This window comes from Lycorma delicatula, chromosome 1 (assembly GCF_047948215.1).
Source record: "Lycorma delicatula isolate Av1 chromosome 1, ASM4794821v1, whole genome shotgun sequence".
Classification (NCBI taxonomy): domain Eukaryota; kingdom Metazoa; phylum Arthropoda; class Insecta; order Hemiptera; family Fulgoridae; genus Lycorma; species Lycorma delicatula.
In genome coordinates this window covers 294,991,024-295,012,992 of record NC_134455.1, presented here as the reverse complement: position 1 = coordinate 295,012,992, position 21,969 = coordinate 294,991,024, and the positions used below count along the sequence as shown (strand labels likewise).

Here is a 21,969-nt window from a genome sequence, read left to right as displayed (position 1 = left end):
CTGTTAGCAATCTCTGAGACCTCAGGCTTTGTTTTTAAGTTAACACTTAAAGTATAAATGTAAATAGAACTAAGATAATTGTATTTAATCCAAGAACTAATTCAGTTCAACTACTTCAATTTCAAATGCACACCATAAAATGTAAAACTATTAACTGTGACTGTAAGAGGATACAGGAAGCATAGTGCAAAATATTTAGTCATAATGATTGATTCCAAGTTTTCCTGTGTTGACCATACAATGAAATTAAAGAAAGAACTAAATTATGCTTGTAGAAAATTATTTTATTTGTAAACTCTGCGCAAAGAATATTATAAAGTCAGTATATCGTGCTTTAATTGAAAATAGACTTCAATATGGAGTATCAGTGTGGGAAGGAGCTTAGGAAAACGTCTTATAATTGGACAAAAATATATCATTAGGACTAATTCCAAAAAAAATCTTGGACATTTAATTCCTTACCCATTTTCAGGGAATGGAACCTCTTACCCTTTCCATTGTCTAACACTGTAGTAATATTTTATATAAAAACTACTCATTACCATACCCATTGTGCAACACTCTAGTAATGTTTTATATAAAAACTAGCCAGCTGGAAAAAACTAAATTCACACTGCTTACAACATGCAAACATACATCATTAAACCACTCCTACCAAACAGAGATTTTCTGTAGATTTTATCTTTTTATCACACCTCAAGTTTTCAGTGAAACCCCTGCAAACATCAAACTAAAAATAATGACATAATTTAAATCTGCGTTAAAAAAATCTGATGTGGACACCATATGACTTCCTTGTATATTAAAATGAAAAGTACACAAAATTTTATTTCACTAATGTGTGATTTTTCATATTTTTTTTATTATTATTGAATTATTTATTGTAAAAAATTTGTTACAGTCAGAGGTTAATAATTATTAATTAATCAATATATTTAAATTTAAAAAAAAAGAAGGAAATGAAGTCGGATTCGAATCGATGTGCCTTCCCCTTGTAAGATCCAAATATTTCATTAATTAAAATTTTATTTGGCTATAACTCTGGAACCAATGAAAATAAGTACCACTTATGATATATCATTGAAAACCTCTCAATGAGGGCTTATTACTGCAGTTAAGAAAAATTTCACATTCCAAATTTTTTGGATTTTGGGCTTTTTTGAACACTTTAAGTCCAGTCAATTACAATCAAAAGGGTAGGTGCACAAATATATTTTACAACAGTTCTAAATCCAAAATTTCAATATTCTACAGCTAATTGTTTTTGAGTTATGTGAGATACATACATACTTACAGACACCATGCTGTAACTAATCAAAATGAATTCAGGGATCGTCAAAATGGATATTTCCATTAAAATCTGAAAACTGAAATTTTTCGCGTTCACAATACTTCCTCTACTTTGTACAAGGAAGTAAAAATGTTACTTGAGGATTTTATTGAAAGTTTCTTTTCAAAAATAAGCTAATCTATCTTATCAAAGAATTATATATATTATAAGTATAAATAAATTAATTTTGAATATAGATAAGATATAATTAATTAAGTATTAGTAAGATAATATTAATTAAGATAAGTAAAATAAAATCCAATACAATTAAAATGAATAAAGTAAAACTAAATTCATTCAGAATTCTAAATCATATTGGTCACCATGAATCATTTTACACCAGTATTATTTGTACTCTTTTCTCTCTTTTGAAAAGTTGCATATTAATATAACAGCACCCAGAGTAAACAATTCATTTTTATAATAATTCTAATTTTCACATTTGGTTAATTAAGTTGGTAACTCCTGTATAGGATTTCCTTGGAAATACCTAGTTCTCATTCTTTTACGATTTAAAAATCATAACATATCAAGAATATTTTAGGTAATTTTCTTTCATTGTTATTTTTCATGTATATTTAATATACATATAGCTGTGTATATTTTAGTGTGTATATTATAAGTGTGTTTAGTTTATTTTAAGTTTGCAAGAATTGTTATTAAGTTAAAACACAATTTTGTAAGAGATACGTACTCTGTAAAGAATGAGAATAAAACTATTATTATACTTTTAATTTAAATCATTAAAAAGTTTGTAATTTATATTTTCAATTATATTTAATTATGAAAAAATATTAGTTTCAGTACCTATGTACGAACTGTAATGGCAGCAGAATAGTTTGTTTTATTTTGATGATACATACAATTAGGTATCTAAGTATGTCTTACATTTTTTCTGCCTTTAGAGTTTTTAATTGTTTTTGTCTAAAAAAATTTGTTCATACGTACCAGGAATCAGAAGTGAGAATTAAAATAAAGAGCATAATATAAGAGAATATTTATTTATTTAGAATAATAGAAACAGAATTTAAACTCTTGTGTGTGTGTGTGGGTGTGTGTGTGTGTGTGTGTGTGTGTGTGTGTGTGTGTGTGTATCTTGCTATTAAGGCACAATTTGCAAAAATTGCAGAGTTGCTTGGCAAAACTTTGAGACCTGATTTGGGACATTGATGTAAGCAACAACATTCCTATAAACTTATGAAAGAAAACAGAACTGACCTTTTTGGATCCATATTAATGGACAAATTTGGTGGTTTAATATGTTTTGAACTTAAAAAATTGAATGAAACAGATCCTAGAACTTTATCTCTATTAGCCTCTAAGAAAATTTGTGTTGAAAATTCCAAAAATTGAAGTAAAAAAAATGCTTTAAGTATATTGTAAATTTGCTTTGTTAGTTGCCAAAAACAAAAATTTCAAACTAGACTTATAAACAATTTAATTGCACAAAACTGATATAGAGAACAGTATCATTTTCAGAATACTATTTTAATTCAAAACAAAACAGACCAAAATGTTGCAGAAAAATGTTCGTTATAAGTTGATATAGAACAAATCTTCTTCATAATGCTAAAATAAATAATGAATAAAAATAAAAATTATAACTAATATGTTTTAATAACACTAATGTAGTATTTATATAGTTTTGTAATTTTGATTTACAACAGAAGGATAAACGGTTATGAAAGAAATAATTTCCATTAAAGTGAGTAGAAGCTTGAGAGATCGTAGATAATTTACAGTATTTGAAGTAAAATTAGTTGGACAAGTACATGGTCTACTTTGTACTCTATGGTTTTGCCAGGTGACTATATTTGAATCTAGTAGATACTGATTTGATATGTTTTAATGGAAATTTTTGTTTCCTTTGTAAATCCTTTCCCTCCTACTTTTAATTAAACTTATGAAACTATGTTGTTAAAACTTATAGTTTATTAAAATGAAATTATATTATTACCCAGTCAAAATAGCACTTAAAATAATAAGGCTGATATTTTGAAATTGAATCATCAGAAAATTTGTTTAATGTACATGAGAGATGAAATAGTGTTTGTTACTGTACTTAAGTAATAATTGTTTACATAAGACTTTAATGATGCAAAGAAACAATGAAATTCCACTACTGGGAGATGGGTGAAAGTTGAAATGCTTTTTCTGTTATTGGTTTTTTCAAATAAATTATAACTCATATCAATGATGCAGAAACACATACTTCATAAAAGATGTAGAACACAATGATTTTCATTAAATAAGAAGACAAGGCTTTTTCCATGATGTATTACAGTGTTATTTTATTCCTTATTTTTAGTTCACTTCAGTTTTACAAAATGTCAAGTTGTTGAGTATTGAAAAAATTCCATTCATTTATTCATTCTGTATTTTGTGTGTGTTTTAATTACACTTTTATAGTATTAGTGGTTTTATATTATTGTAATAATAATAATATATTATTATAATAATATAAAACCACTTTATAGTACTTTAGAACTGCATTCTATTTATTGATAATTTTAATTATCAATGGATAGAAAAATGGCTATGAAGGAAATAATTTCCATTAAAATGGGTAGGAAATCAGTAGGAAAATGGGTAGGAAATGGGTTGAGAAATCAGAGACATTTTACAGTGCTTAAAGAAGAATAAGATAGTTGGACAATGGCAAAGTCCTTTATGTTTTCTATGGTTTGTAAGGTATGTGGCTTTCTATTCTATGTATATTTCAACACTATGTATTTTATGGTTAAAGAACAAATGAAACATAGTCAAATACAATCTTTGGCTTGGAAAAACAATATTTTTAATTTATATCATTTAAAGATTTGCAATTTATATTTTCAAATATACTCAAGTATGAACCAAAATATTAGTTTTTTATTATACACCAACAGACTGTAATAGCAGCAGAATAATTTATTTTATTCCAATGACATATAGTTAACGTGTTCGGCTTCTAGAGTTTTTAATTGCTTTTGTCAAACAAAAATCTGTTCTGTTATGCCAGAAATCTTTATATCAGGGCTTAGTTAGAATAATATATATATGTATATATATATATATATATATATATATATATATATATATACACACATATACACTCTTTAATGTTATTGAATTAAAATTTATCATGAATTAAATCTTTATATACTTTTTAATTTAATTTTAATTTTATATTGAATTAATATTTTTTTTTTTTTAAACAGGCAATTACTGGTTGTGATAAGTCTGAGCTGACTGGATTTAGTACATCTGGGCTTCAGTTAAATGATGGAATTTTCAATTGTCATGTTGTTTCTGATGCATCTGGAAAATTCTCATTCCCTGTTGTTCCACCGGGTCAGTATACTGTGGTACCTCATTACAAGGGAGCTCAAAATATTAAATTTGATGTGCACCCACAACTATTACAATTTACTGTTCAACATTCCAGCATTCAGTTGAATACTCCATTCCAGGTAGTATGTTACTACAGTAAGCATAAATAAATTTGTGACCAACTCCAGAAAAAAGGGACCTTAGAGTTAAAGTAATTTGTTTTATAGTAAAGCAGAAAATAAATATTAAAAATATATTGATTTTAAAGCAACTAATATACAGGACAGTGTTTTATAATTGGTTATGTAAAAATTCCAATCTATCCACTAATAAAAAATACTTGGTAGTCATATGGTTGTTGCACAGCATTAACCAGCTGAGTTTCTGGATACATGTTGTAGCTTACCACATTTAAGATACTGAAATTGGTGACCCTGTACAATCTTAATTTGTTCCATACACAAATGCAGAAAGTAAGTAATTTTTAGAATAGTATTCAAGATTAATTAATTTTTAAGTAATCTTGAGAATGGTTTTTAAAAATATCTTCATCTTTGTAATGTATAGGTATTGGTAATGTATAGTTCAGATTTTCTTAATATAAACTTTATGAACAATATCTGGTAAAGAACAGATATAGATACATAATTTTAAAAAAATACCAAAAATTTTTTGAACACTTTTATGAGATCTAATAAAAGCATTTATTTTCACAATATTAACTTTAAGATCCCTTTTTCTAAAATACATTACAAATTAAAATAAAATAATGTTTATAAATTTTGAATAAGTTATACTACAAGTAATTATAATTATTTAATTCAAAAGACAAATTTACTATTTTAATAGCTACTTACAAAGTAGAAAAAAAATTTTAGTATAAATCTATAATACAAATTCTGTTATTGCAAATAATGACACATACCAGTGTGGGCATTATTTCCTATGATTTTGTTTTTATGTTATTGGTATTTAAGAAGTTTTGAAATTTGTAACTAGACATTACAGTTTTATAATTTTGGTACTCTCCATTATTAATGCTGAACTACTCAGTCTACATTGAGAAAAGAAATTCAAAATGCTCATTTTCAAATCCTGTTGAAAGTTTCTAAGTTTGTAAATAAGGGGAATGTTATTAAATAATTGATTATTTGTATTACTGAGTAAGTTTTCTATAACTTGAAAGCTTTTACATATTTAATTTAAAACTATGTTTTTACATGAAATCACTCAATCTATCATATTTAATCTTTTTTGGCAGTTTAATTTAATTAATAATAACTAGTTTGTTCTGTATTGCTTTCTAATTACTGTTCACTTGATAATTTAGGTAAAAGGATTTAGTGTAGGTGGAAGAGTTCTGTGGTCTAAAGGTGGAAAACCTATGGAAGGTGCAGTAATTTTAATTAATAAAAAAGCTGTCACAAAAACTGGAGCAGATGGATCATTCCACTTAGAAAGCATGCGAGCTGGCAATTATCGTCTTTCTGTACAGATGAGTTAGTATCATTTTCATGTTTGGTAAATAAATATATTTTCTTTTAATTGTAAGCATAGTATTAGTTGTCATTAAATATTCTTATAATTAAATGCAAAATTAGTTCATTGTTTAATGCATTAATTGTACTGTGGATTTTCCTATTTTGTTCTGTTTTTGTTCAATTGTACATATCTCTTAAAAATATGCACAATGAGAAAATGTTAATGAAATCTTGTTTTACTTGAAAAACAATTTTTTATCGCATAATTTGCACAGTATTATGTACTTATTCTGTTGGTCATTGGCTCATCTCAATTTATCTTTTTAATAAATTTTATGTATAACGCACATTTTTATATACACTGTTGCATGTAAGATTATCTTGGTAGTTTGTTTATCTCCAACAACAGTGTTTTATCTGACTATAATGCCATACAAAACTTTTTTGTTCTGCACCTCTCTACCTACAGTACATTAATTAAAAACAACGTACCAGAATTTTGTGTAGTAATATAAACATTTAAAAAAAATTAAATTGCTGATTTTGAAAGTCACATTTATTTATGCTACTATAAAATAGGTGTAATGTTGTTATAACAATATAATCTCTGTTATGTGTTACTAGCTCCCTGTCGCAGCTTTGCCCGCACTATATAGTTACCTGGGTTTCCCTTAGCGAGCAATTTTTGTATTTTATGTTTTTTAGTCAAGTAACTGGAGGCAGGTGCAGCCAGTCACAAATATAGTAATGGTGGCGGTGACTGTGTTGGTTGAGCCACAGTGCTGTATACCTTCACATCCCTTAAAAAAATCGGAATAAATATTATCTGAAATATTAAGATCTGAAAAATATTTATCTATTAAATATTTTATCTGAAGAGTATTTGCATGCTCAAATCTACTGAATATCTTGTTTATTATAGTTGGGATTGGGAAAATTTATTATCATCGTTCAAAAATTATTTTTACCTTTCTCACACCATTTCAAGGTTGAATTTCAAAAATCTAGAAATTGGTTTATTGACATGAAGATTACACTCACCAAAAATCAGGTAGATTTCTGTATTTGTTACAGAGAAATTAAAAAAAACAGGTTTAAAAAATTCAAAAATCTATTTTAACCCTTGAAACTCGGAAAGAAACTAAAAAAATCTAGAAATTGGTTTTTAGATGTTCATGATCAGTCAGCTCAAACCCAGCTCACACAATGATAGAATTCACAGTTCACAATTCATTTTTCAGTTCATTAAAGTTTGTGTTTCAACTGGCAATTCCCACTACTACATTATATATATATATATATTTAGAGATTGTTAGAGATGAAATATATCCAAAAACTTTCTCATTTATGCCAAGAAACATGAGTAAAAATTTATTAGTGATCGAGTAATTCTTTTTTGTTTACCTGGAACATTCCATCCTCCTTATTTAATAGTATAGATAGATTAATTAATTTAATGTAAATTTAATTCTATTATTATGTAATATTATTCATTCACTTGTTTTGGATCATTTAGTTCAAATCCTGTTAACAGTTCATTAAACTTTTGCTTCAAGCGGCAAACCACCACTACTGAATAGACTCAGGTTTTATTCATATTATTTAAAATTCACTATTAATGAGAAACATTAATTTCCATTTAAAATGGGTCTTGTAAAATTTAAAGGTTTTTAGATAGCTCCATTCAATGTACTCAGCTACGATCGGATTCACACAGCTCCTGACAGATTCACGGCTTCGTAGTACTATGTAAGTAAGTCATGCTGTGTCTTCGATTAGTATCCAAGGAATCAACATGCACTAATTACATGATGTTACATATAGACTTAGAAGTTTAATGTTATTTATATTAATTATAAATACAATGAATTTACATATAGACTTACAAGTTTATTAATGTTATATATATTAATTACAAATACAATGAATTTACATATAAATTTACAGGTTTATGGTACAGACAATAAAATACAATTTGTATTTGTCTTTACAGTTAGTAATAAATATGTACATATATAGGAGACAGAAGCTTTAGAAGGTTACAAATGCAGGGTCCAAAAATCAAATAAAGGTATGAGGACTGGTATTTAATTTGGCGTAATTTTATAAAAATACTGTTGAATGTTTTTAGTTATGATTATAAGTACCATAATAATTAAATTTTTTCATATTTTTTTTTTTTATATAATGTATATTCATAAATTCATAAAAGATTTTCATTCATGTTCATAAAAAAATAATTTTAACAGATCAGACTTATGTTTTTAAATATAAAATGTTTAATTTGATATTTGATAATGAAAAAAAAAGTTTATTTATATATATATATATATATAGAATGATTCAGAACTAAATCTCTTGGGAGCTGCTTCTGCAGCTAAAAAATAGGAAAAAAAGTTTGTATAAATATAGGCCAAAAACGCTACATTAGTGAGTTACAGCTAGCAAAAGATTTCACCCTGATTTCAGTTCCCCTGGAGAAATGAAAACTTCCTGAAATTCTGGGAAGGTAATTAAGGGGTGAATTTAATTATTTCGTATGGTTTTTGGTCTGAAAATTAAAAAAAAATGGGTCTCAGAACCATACCTTTATTAGTTTTAAATATATCTGACATAAAACACAAAAACAGCTATTTTTAGTGCAATAAATTTAGACCAATGAAAAATTAGGTTGGCAGCACTAACTGTATGCTTCGAAATTAGTCTAAATACTACAGTGTGTCATAAAATTGTCATTTTATGTTAATAATAAACATTAGGCAGCTTAGTTATTTTTGACATAATTTTAATTGTGTTTAATTATTTTTGAGAATCAAGGTATGTCGTGATTTTGAGCTTGTTATACTCTAAACTGTATCTCCATTTTTCTAACTGAATCTTAATTTAAAAAAGTGAAATTCTGTTTTGAAAAATGCGCATCTCTTCATTCACGCAGAATATGCTGGTATGATTTTTGTGTACGGCTTTTGAGATGGAAGTGCTTCAGCTGCAGTGGAAGAATACTGACTGAGGTATCCTGGTCAAGTAATTCCAAACCATAAAGTATTCTGTAGAATCTTTAATAATCTTCATGAGAATGGTACACTTCCTAGTGCTCTTTTTTTATCATAACGTCAATCTGTACTTGGTGATGAAAGAGAAAATATTCTTTAGGTGGTACAGCTTAATCCTACAACAAGCATTCAAAGAATTTTTACACAGTTCAACATTTTACGAAGTACAGTATGGAGGATATTACATGGTCACAGACTGCGTACTTATGTTCATGATTAGTAAAGTATTTAAAGATCATGTTAATGCAGGAGTAAACAATGCACAGACTCCTCTTGTTGTTGTATTTACATCAGGAAATTAATTGATGAAGAAAAGACATTTTTTATTTTTGTAATTGAAGGAAGTTTTAAAAACAGTGGTGTTAAGCTGTTAATACTGTTGCAGAAATATTCCTTTAGTTTAAAATGGCAGCCAGTCCTTTCAAGCTTAATATTTAATTTATTTATACTTATTTTCTTTTTCTTATCTCTCTATGTTCCGATGATGTTATTTAATAATCAAATTTTGAAAGCAGTTTTAGTTATTTTGGTTTTATAAACAGTCTTTGAGTGCTTTTCTTTTTGATTTTATTTCAATTATCGTTCAGTATAGTTCACTCTTTATATTCCTTTCATTAGTTATTTTTTTATTTGTAATTTGATTCTCTTATTTTTCCTCACTTGCAATGAGCTAAAATATTGTTAAAATCATTTTATCTAAATTTAATAACTATAAGTACTGTTTAAAACTTACATTTTCTTGCTTTTAGATGATGTTCAGTTCAAGGAAAATGAAGTAAAAGTCACACCAAAGACACCATTTTTACCTGATATTTTTCCAGAATCATATAAAGTTTGTGGAAAAGTAAAATTTTCATCACAGTCTGGCCAGCCTCAGTCACAGTCATGTGAAGTACACTTTACTTTAAAAGATTCAACAAATTTTCACAGTGTGAAAGTAGATTCGGCATCTGGTGATTACTGTTTGTTTTTGACACCTGGTGTTTATATTGTTATGGTACCTGTTTCTCCTGAAGTACAAAGAAACAAAGGATTACAGTAAGTAATTATAATCCTCAGACCAGAAGTACATATGTACATATGCATATATGTTTGTTAATTTTTGCATTTTAATGTGCAATAGTCTTTTTATTGTGTTAGTTTGAATATTTTGCTTCATACTTTATTTCATAACAGTACAGTAAATGTAGATGTAAGTGAAATAACAAGAAATAGATAAAAATGACAAGAAATAATTAAGAGGGCCGTTGATTGACCTGTATGTTTAAGTAAAGTATTTAGATATTTTATTTTATATTGGAAGTATTTATATTTGAGCAAAGTATTTAGATTTATTTACTTGTGATTTTGAATGGCTCTGAAGAATAAGACAAACTACAGATAATTTGATAAGGGTTAAAGGGGATGAAAGATTTTTTTTCTACTCTATATGATGAAAATTAACAGTTTTAATGCACTTAGGATTTTGCATTTTTTGATCCCTACAGGATAGAGTGGTTTTGTTACTTCTGTTTTTATAATTAACTTGAAAACTAAGGCTCTAAAAAAATGTAAAAATTACAGAATAAATGTTTTAGAGATAGATATTATGTCCATACAATTTGTTTTTCTCTCTTTATTGCATTTTCAAAACTAACAATAACAGTTAGTTATCTTCAAAAGTTATGTTAAAAATGTACAAGAAATTAATCATTTCTAAAAGTTTTTATAAGTTTGTTAGGGTAGGTAAAAAAACAAATTAATGAAATTTTATTTTAATTTAAATACAAAAAAAGTAATTTTTAAGAAAATTATTTCAAATTTGTTTTAGTATCAAGTTTTAATATCTATAAATGTTAAAATTTAAGATTGATACAAAATAAAGTAATATTTGATAATTTCTTTATCATATATTTATAGAAATATAGAAAGAATATAGAGGGTAAGAATAAACTATATAGGGTATATATAGAAAGAAAATTTATATATATATATATATATATATAAATAGCCTTTTTTACGTTCAAAAAATAGTCTTTGTTGTAATAAGTTCTGAAACTGTACCATTGTGAATAGATTTTTGCATTCATACTGATTGCTCTGAAGAAATTATTTTGTTATTTATGTTATTAACTGCTGAGAAATATAATTAAATTTATATTTATTAAATCAAATGGTAATAAATATGTGCCACATTTTTTGCAGGTTTGCCCCTTTGCAACAAGAAGTAAAAGTAGAAAGTGCTCCTATATCTGATATCAATTTCTCACAGTTAAGAGCAACAGTTAGAGGTAAAATAAATTGCCTTGGAAATAAACCTTGTCCAGATCTTATCATCAATCTTGTTTCCAAGACAGGCCAAGAGCATTTATCAACCCCTGTTGCTAAAGGTATCTGTAGTTTTTATGTTTATGATTTTATTTTATTGTTAATGACAATATTGGAATTATGTTTTTGTATAATTAATAAAAAGGTCCTCCCTTTGTGGTCTCTTTTTTAATTATCTATGAAATATGTTAGACTCTCTTTGAACTTTAACTAAATTTATTTAGTTTTTTTAGCATTGTCTAATGATTTTGAATCCAAGTAAATTTTATTCACAGCTGTAGTTCTACAGTTTGAATAATTTATTTGTTCAAAATCTTTTTTGTAACTTTATTTTGGTATTTGCAACTATATCATTTGAATAAAAATTACTGAGTAAATTTTAATGTAATTTAAAATAGTTTATTTTAAGTGATGTTTTAATTTAATTTTTTTACTAGGTAAAGTTATTATTAGTATCATCTGTTTTGTTAGCATTATGTTTAGAATGCTACAATAGAAATAGTATAAAACATCTTATGAAAAACTTACAGAAGAAAATATTTCTTTGAAAAAAATACATGGTAATACATTTTTGTCTTTAATGTGTACAATAAAGATTTTTTAATATTGTTATTTTGAATTTTCTCCTGCTAAATTGAAGCAATATATTTAAACGAATTGTTTCACAACAGAAAGGAGAACATGAATTTGATGCTTTACACTATCTTTTGTATCTGTGTATCTTTTTATATAATTTTGTTTCTGTGATGTTTGTAAAACAACTAATTTACAAGTAGCACCAGCAAGAGTTGTTTTCCCTGTTAGACTACTAATATTTCACTGTGATAAAAAGAGTGAATGTGTCACTTGTAGAGTGGTACATACCTGCATTTTAGTGGGCTTAGCTGATGTGTAACTGATGTGTACATTGGTTCAATGAAAAATATAGCCGGAAACAATTTTAATCTCCACATTCCCAATTAATTCTGGTATAGGATGCTTCTTTTGAATAGGTATGTCATTTTTGGAAGTGATTTGTGACCCATGGCAGATTACCTACAACCATTTCCATAATAGCCCTTTTACATGAATTTTGTTTTTGTGTGAATTTGTTTGTATATTTGTAATCTTTGTATACACTTAGATTGTTAAAACAGACTCATCCAATTATAGACTTCATTATAAAAAATTTCTTTGTTTATCTTATTTTTCATACTAATTTTTTTAGTGTCCTAAACTAAACATTCCAAAATCTCTACAATAAACTAATCCTAGTGGTAAATATGTAAATTAAAGTATTATTTTACTTAATGATTTTTCTAATAATCCTCTTGTAAATTAATTGAGCATCTTTAATTTTACTTTTTAATAAAACCAACTCAATTTATATTTAAAAATATGATGTTGGATTAGGTTTTAAGATCATTACTTATAAATACTACTTTACTTTAAGTTAAATTATAAAATCTGTCTGTTTAGTTCATGATAAGTTATTTTACTTTAAGTAACTAAGCCTATTAACAGTTAGGCATCTGGTTTTGTCTAGTCTCAGGTTGACCTTTCTTGTGACAATACTGTTAATTGAATGAAAATGATTAAATTTTACTGTTAACAAATAGATTCAAAATAATATCATTCATATTTTCTCTACAATATCATTGTTAATGAGATTTATTTCATTAGTGACTCATAATTCTGTTTATTTAATTGTATTTATTCTCAAATACAATTAAATAAAGATATATAAATTTAATATAAATGTAATTAAATTAAAATGTAAATTTATTTACAAGTATTTCTAACTTTTAATTCTAAATCAAGCATGCAGACATTCTTCCACAGAAACATTAATAAACTTAATTCCATTACAAACTTAAAGGCTTCTAAACCAGCAGTAAAGTTTAAGCTGAAAATAGTTTAGTTATTTCTGAAATATGGTTTGAAAAAGATTTATTTTGTTGGAAATTGAACTGTTAAAAAATGTTAAACAATAGTTTCTGGAACTATGAACAAATCATAATCTCAGTCAGTAAACACAAGGATATATGATTGCAATATATACGATTAATAAAAACTACATAGGCAGTTATGATGGCAGTGGTGGCATCAGCAGAAAAAAATGAAACTGGCAGAAAGTTTCCATTTTAGTTTTTATCCGTTAGGTGCAATTGTTGTTTGTTGAAAAGTTATGAAATGATTACTAGTTAACAGATACAATGATTGTCATACTTACAATGTGTCAAAACAATATTTTAATTTTTGGTACTATATTTAAAAAAAAAAATTAAAATTGCAATTTTTTGTAGATAGTATTCTTATACATGAAATATGTACATTTTTTAATGTAATTTTTGTGTCATTTTAAATAGAAAAAGAAACCTCATAAAGATCTGTTAATCTTTTATTTAGTCAGTGTAAAAGTGAGTCGCATCTGGTCCAGAACTTTATAAGTAACTAAACGTGAAATTCACTGAGTCTGTAAATCACTGAACTTTTCAAATATTGCTTCCTGTGTTTTCTGGTTATTCCCCAAACTGAATACACCACTCAAAAAGTCTTTTACATATTTTCAGCAGTATACTGTTATGTTATACAGTTGTGTGGTTGTTGTAAAATTATATTCTATTGTAATAAACTGTGTTGTTAAGTTAAAAAAACAATTCTCTCTTTTTCATTTAATTATGTATACTTCCTACTACATAGCATGAACTATGTTTTATAATATAGAGATTGTTATTGGTGGTGTATGTTCTAAATTTAAATTGATGTCATATCATTAAAATAAGCATCTGATTGTTTATGTTATGTTAAGGTGCATATTGAAAATTATTAAAATTGTTCATCGTAATATTTTTAATTTAGACCCCCTAGTATTATTTTAATAATTTTATTATTCATTGTGGTGCATATGATATTTTACAGGAGGAGAGTATATGATTAAAAATGTTTTACCTGGTGAATATCAAGTGACATTAGATCGTGCTTTGGAATGGTGTTGGGATCATGAAGTTTCACCGCTAATTGTTAGTTCAGCTGAAACTAAAGGTCCTACTTTTACTCAAATTGGTATTAGTGTGATATTTGTTTCTTCTCATGAGACTAAGGTACTATAACATTGTTAGAATAAATTTTATTTACATATATATATAATCCTACAGGACCGTAGGGAGGGTGCTCTGACAGTTTTATTTCAGTGCTGGCAAAATGATATACATAATAATATAAGTTATTATTATTGTTATTATTATTATTATTAAATGTATATATATATATATATATATATATTTACACACACACACGAGGGATAACTCTAAAGTAAAGACCGCTGAGAAATTTCTCTCCTTAGGTTGATGAACCTGTGTCGTTCATGGATACGCTAATAATGTACACACAGCATTGTTGTCTGTAAGTTGTCGCATTGTACTATCTTTGATTACATGTGAGTTATGTTATAAAATGAATGGGAAAATCGATTTTGCTGCCGACTGTAAAATACGCGGAGTCATATGTTTTTAAACCATCAAAACGTTAAGCTGGCTGAAATTCATAGGCAGTTGGTTGCTGTGTACTGTGATAATGTAATGAATGAAAGAAACGTCTGAAAATGGTATGAAAGGTTTAGAAATAACAGAATTAATGTGTGTGATGAAGAATGTTTGGGGAGGCCCTCAATAATCATCGAGGACTTGTTGAAATGTGTCGATGATGAAGTCAGAAAAGACCCAAAAGACTGTGGCCATCAGTTTGCGTTGAAATGGTTGTGGCTTGACTTTTGTCGGTCTGATTGGTGATTGAAGATGATGCCATTCACTTGCTTCGTCGCACATCATCGATGCATTTCAACAAGTCCTCAGTGATTATTGAGGGTCTCCCCAAACATTCTTCATCATGCACATTATTTCTGTTATTTCTAAACCTTTCATACGATTTTTAGACATTTCTTTCATTCATTACATCACCATACACAGCAACCAACTGCCTATCAATTTTAGCCAGCTTAACATTTTGATGGTTTAAAAAACATATGACCACATATTTCACAATCGGCGGCAGTTTCAATTTTCCCATTCATTTTATAACGTAATAACTCACATGTAATCAAAGATACTACAATGCGACAACAGTGCAGTGTGTACATTATTAATGTAGCCATGAACAACACAGGTTCATCAACCTTAAGGAGAGAAATTTCCTAGTGGTCTTTACTTTAGGAGATACCCCTTGTATGTTTACATTTTAGTATTTTGTTGTCCTACCTCTGAGTTTCTTGTCTGTTGTACTTGTCTGTAGTTTGTTGTCTGTAAATTGTTACTATTTATACATGATCTGTTCAAAAAGTAACTGAACTTTATTAATTACGTGCCAACGAAGGTGTTTATTGACGTGTGATTGGCTTTATTGTGTACCGCATAACCTCCAATGTAACTACATGTTCTTGGATTGTTGATATCTTGTTTAGTTTTTGTATTATTGTTGTTTGTGTACTGCATGTTTAAGTGTTAATAACAATTTTTTGATAATTGAGCTTTTGTCTCAGTGTCGTAGCCATAAACCTAGCTTTTATCTCCCATTTTGATCCTTTGCATGAATGTTTCGTCATCGGCTTGTTCAAGGAGTTGCCAGCAACTGTCCATTCGATGTTCTTTCTGTTGTTTTGTCATCAAACAAGAAGCATAGTTTGCTGCAATTCGATGCATGTTCAATTTTTCCGTCAAAATGTCATGGCATGATCCAGTCGAGATGCTAACCATTTCTGCATGTAATTGATTTTCTGATGTGTGTCATCAGTTGAAGTCAAAGGCCTTCTTGGTTGAGGATCATCTTCAATTGACTGACGATCACTTTTAAATCGTGAAAGCCATTCACAGCATTGCATACAATCCAGAGCATCATCTCTGTAAGCTTGTTTCAAAACTTGAAAAGTTTCTGTGAAGGTTTTCCCCAGTTTAGTGCAAAATTTTACGTTGTATCGTTATTCTTGAAAAACGCACATTACAAAAATCGTTACTAACACTTAAACACATTGCAATCAAACAACAGTAACACAAAAACTAAACGAGATATCAACAATCCAAGAGCATGTGGTTACAGAGAAGTTTATGCAGACCCAATACTGCCAACTGCATTTCACTAAATATCTCTGTTGGAGCATAATTTTAAAAAAATCTGTTATTTTTTGAACAGACCTTGTATATATTTTTTGTAATCTTCATGTACTGAGTATTTAAGGTATAATTATTTACTTTTTTGTTCAATTATTGATAAATTAATAGAGAAAAATCTGACAAATGAAAGAGAAAGCATTAGTATTGGGGTTTATATTTTTTGATAGGAAGATCAAAGAAAATGTGATATGTGCTGTAGTGATAGGGGTATTGGCATTTTTCTGAAACAAGTGACTAACACTTGTTAGGTAGTGTAGCCATATCACAATAGTTGCTAGCTATCATATATACTATGTAGTGTACATATCATTCTCTGATTAGTTACTTACTGGACTAATTTGTTCACCAGGAATTCTAATTAATTTGCCTTAACTGGTATCGTAATTGGCTTTTTCTGTTAATTGTCATGCACTTGTGAAGCTTAAAAATTAGATCACAACAGTGACAGCTCGGTTTAGTGATATTTCTCTGACAAGACTGCTTCTTAAATTTATTTTTATTATCAACATGTTTGGTATTTTTCCTTCAATCCTCAATTTTATATGTTTTTTTTTTAATTTTCCAGTTATTTTTATAGGAATGATCCATGTGAATGAATTCTTTGTGTTGATAGATTTTCTATTTGTATAAGAAGTTAACGATTTTTCAATTGCTCATTGAAAAACAATAAAATTAAAAAATAATACTAATTATGTTTGTTTTGAGAAAAAGTTATATGTATTAAATCAAACAGTCGAATTGCTGAATAACAAATTTACTGAAATCATCAGTTAAAGGACTGATTAGCATGATATCCATTTTATCAATTCTCTAGTTCAAATACAGTTAATTGTTGTTGCTTTTAACTAAATTTAATTGTCTGTGTTATACTTTGGTTATTGGGTTTCATTTTGTAATAATTTTTCAGGAATGATTAGTCTGAGACTACATAAAATCAACTGTGAAACTGTAATAACACTTTGTATAATCTGGCTTAGTTGTAAGGTAGTATCTCAAAATAAAAAAATCTAAAACATTTTTGTTGACAGTATTCTAGATTGGATTATGTGACAGTTCACTTAACACTACGTTTAATCGTTTGATTAAAGGCACCCAAGTAGCAAGTTGTTTTGTTTTTTTTTTTTTAAGGTACGTTATAAGTTGTTGAAAAGTGAAGGGGCAACTGGAAAACAAGATAATTCTAAAAACCCAAGTGGTGAACTATTAATTCCTAGTGGAAAAAGTAAAATATGTGTCTCTGAAATGGGAGAGTATGAAATGGAACCCATTGGCTGTCATGGTTACATTGTTCCAAAACTTCACTGGAAGAGTGGTCCCATTGTTTTAACTGCAATCTCACATGCATATACAGGACATATAGTTACTCAACAACCCGTCAATGATTTGATTATTAATATTCATTCAAATGAAGAAAAAACTCAGCAACCAAAACAGTGAGTAATATTTTAATTAGTTAATTAAAATATATCAGTGATACATTTTCTGTATATTTGATATTTTCATTAATTTTACCTTTACACAAAAAAAATCCTTTTCTCATTTAGAATCTAAAGCAGTCATTTTAGTGTGAAAAGTAACCATTTGCAAGTATACAAAATTGAATGTTGAATGTATAAAAATATATTTAAACATTTTGTTTAATGTAACCTTTTATATTGATAAATCTGTTTGTCATGATTGTAGTCAGAATATGATCCCTTGGTTTTTTCACAGCTATTAGTCTTTTTGGATAGGATCTTAACAATATCTGAAACAATGATTTTAGAATTTGAAGTAATAATATCATGGAATGATCTTTCAGGTCTGCTATTCCTAGCTGTAATGGTACCAGTGTCATAAACTTAATTTCAATTATTGCTGATCAATCTTTTACTGAATTCTAGCTTCGGCTGTCATCTGCTGACTAATGATTACAGAACTTCCATTAGCTATGTTCACATATATTGGAACAAATCTGATAAGCACATATTTGAAGAATGATGAGTAATTTTTCCCTTCATTGTAAACTAAATAATAATGGCATAATTTATCTGTAGTTGTAGAATATAACACGGTCATGAGAATACGTATTGCTTATCACTGATCTCTAGAAAATTGTAATTTTTTATCCTCATCAATGGTGTTCAAGCAGGCTGTTCGAATCAGTAATAATATATTACTAGATAATTCTGATATGTTTTTTATTTTATTTTATTTTTAGTCTTGTCATATTTCTTAATATATAGAATTTTGGTATTAAATTTTATTTAAAAACATTAATGTTTTATAAACTTTTTCAAATAATTTTGGTTAATAATATATCCATTTGAAATAGATTCCTTGTGATGAAGTGAAGTTTCTGAGCTTTTGTTATTTTCACATTTCTGGTATTGAGCTACTAAAAGGCTTATAAACAAATACAAAACATTTAATCTGTTATTTTAAAGAATTTTGACAAAAAAATTTTTGGTCAGGCTCTTCGAAGATATGAACCACCCACCCTTATGCTGAGAGGAAAAAAAGGAAATATGGCCCACACCAATAAAGAAAATGCTGAAATTTTGGCAGAAACCTTCAATAGACTCCTCAACTGTGACGACCCCCCAGAGCTTTTTGAGATTGACACTGAAACTCCAGTTAAAACTTCACCAGTAAATATCAACCCGCCAACAATTCAAGAAGTTCTCGCAGCCTTAAATGAAATAAAAAACTACAAAGCAAGCAGAGAAAACCAGCTTTTCGCAGAACTCTGGAAACACTCATCAGTTTATTCAGTCAAAACTTCCCTACATCTATGCCTCGTGAAAATATGGAACGAAGAAAAACTTCCAGAACACTGGACCACAGCCCTCATCCATCCATTACATAAAAAAGGGGATAAAACTAATCCTGAAAACTACAGAGGCATATCTCTCCTGGATTGCACATACAAAATCCTGTCGAGAATCATATACAACCGATGCAAAGACCAACTTGAACTGGAACTTGGGGAATACCAAGGGGGATTTAGGCCATGGAGAGGTTGCCCGGAGCAAATAATATCCCTAAAACTTATGATGGACTTATATAAAAGACGGAAAAAACAACTAATAATCACCTTCGTCGACTTTAAAAGGGCCTATGATTGTATACACCGACCATCCATGCTGAATATTCTGAGAAACCTGGGCCTTCACCCTAAACTCGTAAACATGATAAAATTAACTTTAACCAATACCCAGTCCAGAGTGAAATTCAGAGGTGAACTCTCTCAACCCTTCTACATAAAAACTGGATTGAGGCAAGGAGACGGCCTCTCACCACTCCTTTTTAACTGCGCCCTTGAATTTGTCATGAGAAAATGGTATGAAATAAATCCCAAAAATATAAAAATGGGTACTAAGAAAAACTCCATCACACTAAATTGCCTAGGATTTGGAGATGACCTCGCTCTTTTAGCAAATAATATTCAAGAAGCCAAAACACAAATCATGAGCCTTCAAAACCTAGCACAAAAGATAGGGCTTCATATCTCTTTCGAAAAAACTGAACTAATGGCCATAGATCCTCTGGTAATAGAGCACATTACGGTAAACAATCAGAAAATTAAAATAGTAAAACAATTTAATTATCTAGGGGAAATAATAACTTATAATTTTAATGAAAAAGTGACATGGCAAAACAGGACAAATAAAATGATTAAATCCCAAAAATTAACTTGGTCAACATATAACAAAAAATGCCTTTCTGCTAAAACAAAACTTAAACATTATAAAACTGTAGTACAGCCAGAAGTCACCTACGGAAGCGAGACCCTTTTCAAAATCACTCAGAAAAACCGAATTGAAAAAATTCTGAAAATAGAGAGGAGAATTGTCAGAACGTGTATCAATAAAAAACACCAAAAAGAAGGCCAATGGTGGATTGTGCCAAATGAGGTGGTGTATCGAGAAATAGAGCCTGTTACTGATACTATGCGGAAAAAAAGAATCTCTTTCTTCGGTCATCTCATAAGGACACCGCAAACAAGACTGTCAAGAAATATCATTGAAAAGCTCTGGTTCCAAAAGCTAGAAGTACGATGGATCAAAGAAATTAGAGAAGATATGAAAGAATTGGGAATTTCCCTGACTGACCTACAGAATAAAACTGGAAAAATTACAAAGCTAAAAGATAAAAGCATTAGATTTAAACAAAAGACAGACAAACGACAAAATACAACGAAGAGGGTGTTTACGGATGAAGAAAAGAAAGCAAGATGTGAACGGATGAAGAAATACTGGGCAGCTCGAAAGAGTAAAATAACACGCTTTTCTCAGAAAAGATCCAACTAAAATTGACTTAAGTGGTCCCATGTTGGCCGTAAAAGCATAATAATAATAATAAAGAATTTTGATTTTATCTTAGCTTTTTTTAACTTATGGTAGTCAGTTGACCTGATTACATACTGCTCTTATTATTATTATTTTACAGACATCATTGTTTTTATAAAACACCAAAAAAAGTCATCCATATTTTTTAGTTGTCTTAAGATATGTAGTGTTAAAAGTTGCTTTTATTTCCATATTTCTGATGAGTATTAGAACATGACAAAAACAAATGCCAAACTTAAACTGATATCTTAAAAAGTCTTGATCTGCATTTTGACTTTGTTTAACTTTTAGCAGAATAGCTAGTTTTTGAATAAAGCTTGCTCTGTTGTTGATAGCAACATGATATATTCTTATTATTTGTGTTACTAAACTATTTTACTTGTTAATAAATAATAAAACTAAACAATATTAATAATGTTTTATGTCTATTACTTTGCAGGCTATTGTATATTAGGGAAGTGTTACTTGCTATTTACAATTTTTTTTTATAAAAAAATACTTCTCAGATTTTTGCTCTTAGCATTTAATTATAAAAATTACAGAAATGTCAATTAAGTTTTCTATCCATGGATATGTATTTATTCAACCACATCTACAATCTGACATCCAGTTATAGCTATCTTACTTTTTCTGGGTTTAGATAATTTTTTATTCCATTGTTTGACTAGGATTAGAACTCTAAGCCTTCCTGATGAAAGGCAGAAATGCTGCCACACTGCCATGGAGATCAGTGGATATGTATATACATGAGTGGCATCCTTTGTTTCCAAAGCATTAGACAATTTGATATTTTAAAGAATGAGGCAGGGTAATATTTCTTAATGTAAATTTTAAAGCTTAAGATTCATACTTTTATATGACATTTTTTAACTGAAAATACATTTACTGCTTTAAAAAATAAGTAAATGATCTGTTTACTGTGAAAAACGTATAGCAGAAAGATTTACATCAGTTTTATATAATAAAATTAAATATGATTGATAGATGTTAGCTAAGATAAGTAGCATTTCC

The 21,969-nt window shown here is 28.2% G+C and overlaps 1 protein-coding gene across 1 annotated transcript in view; it reads left to right on the top strand.

Annotated features, from left to right (window-relative positions):
* Positions 1-21,969, top strand: part of LOC142333032 (BOS complex subunit NOMO3) — a 70,225-nt gene that overhangs the window by 22,201 nt on the left and 26,055 nt on the right. Inside the window, exons 6-11 of the mRNA XM_075379818.1 lie at positions 4,531-4,782; positions 5,973-6,141; positions 9,926-10,214; positions 11,361-11,545; positions 14,385-14,566; positions 17,756-18,060. Of these exons, the coding sequence (XP_075235933.1) occupies positions 4,531-4,782; positions 5,973-6,141; positions 9,926-10,214; positions 11,361-11,545; positions 14,385-14,566; positions 17,756-18,060 (1,382 nt within the window). The remainder of the gene's footprint in view (positions 1-4,530; positions 4,783-5,972; positions 6,142-9,925; positions 10,215-11,360; positions 11,546-14,384; positions 14,567-17,755; positions 18,061-21,969) is intronic.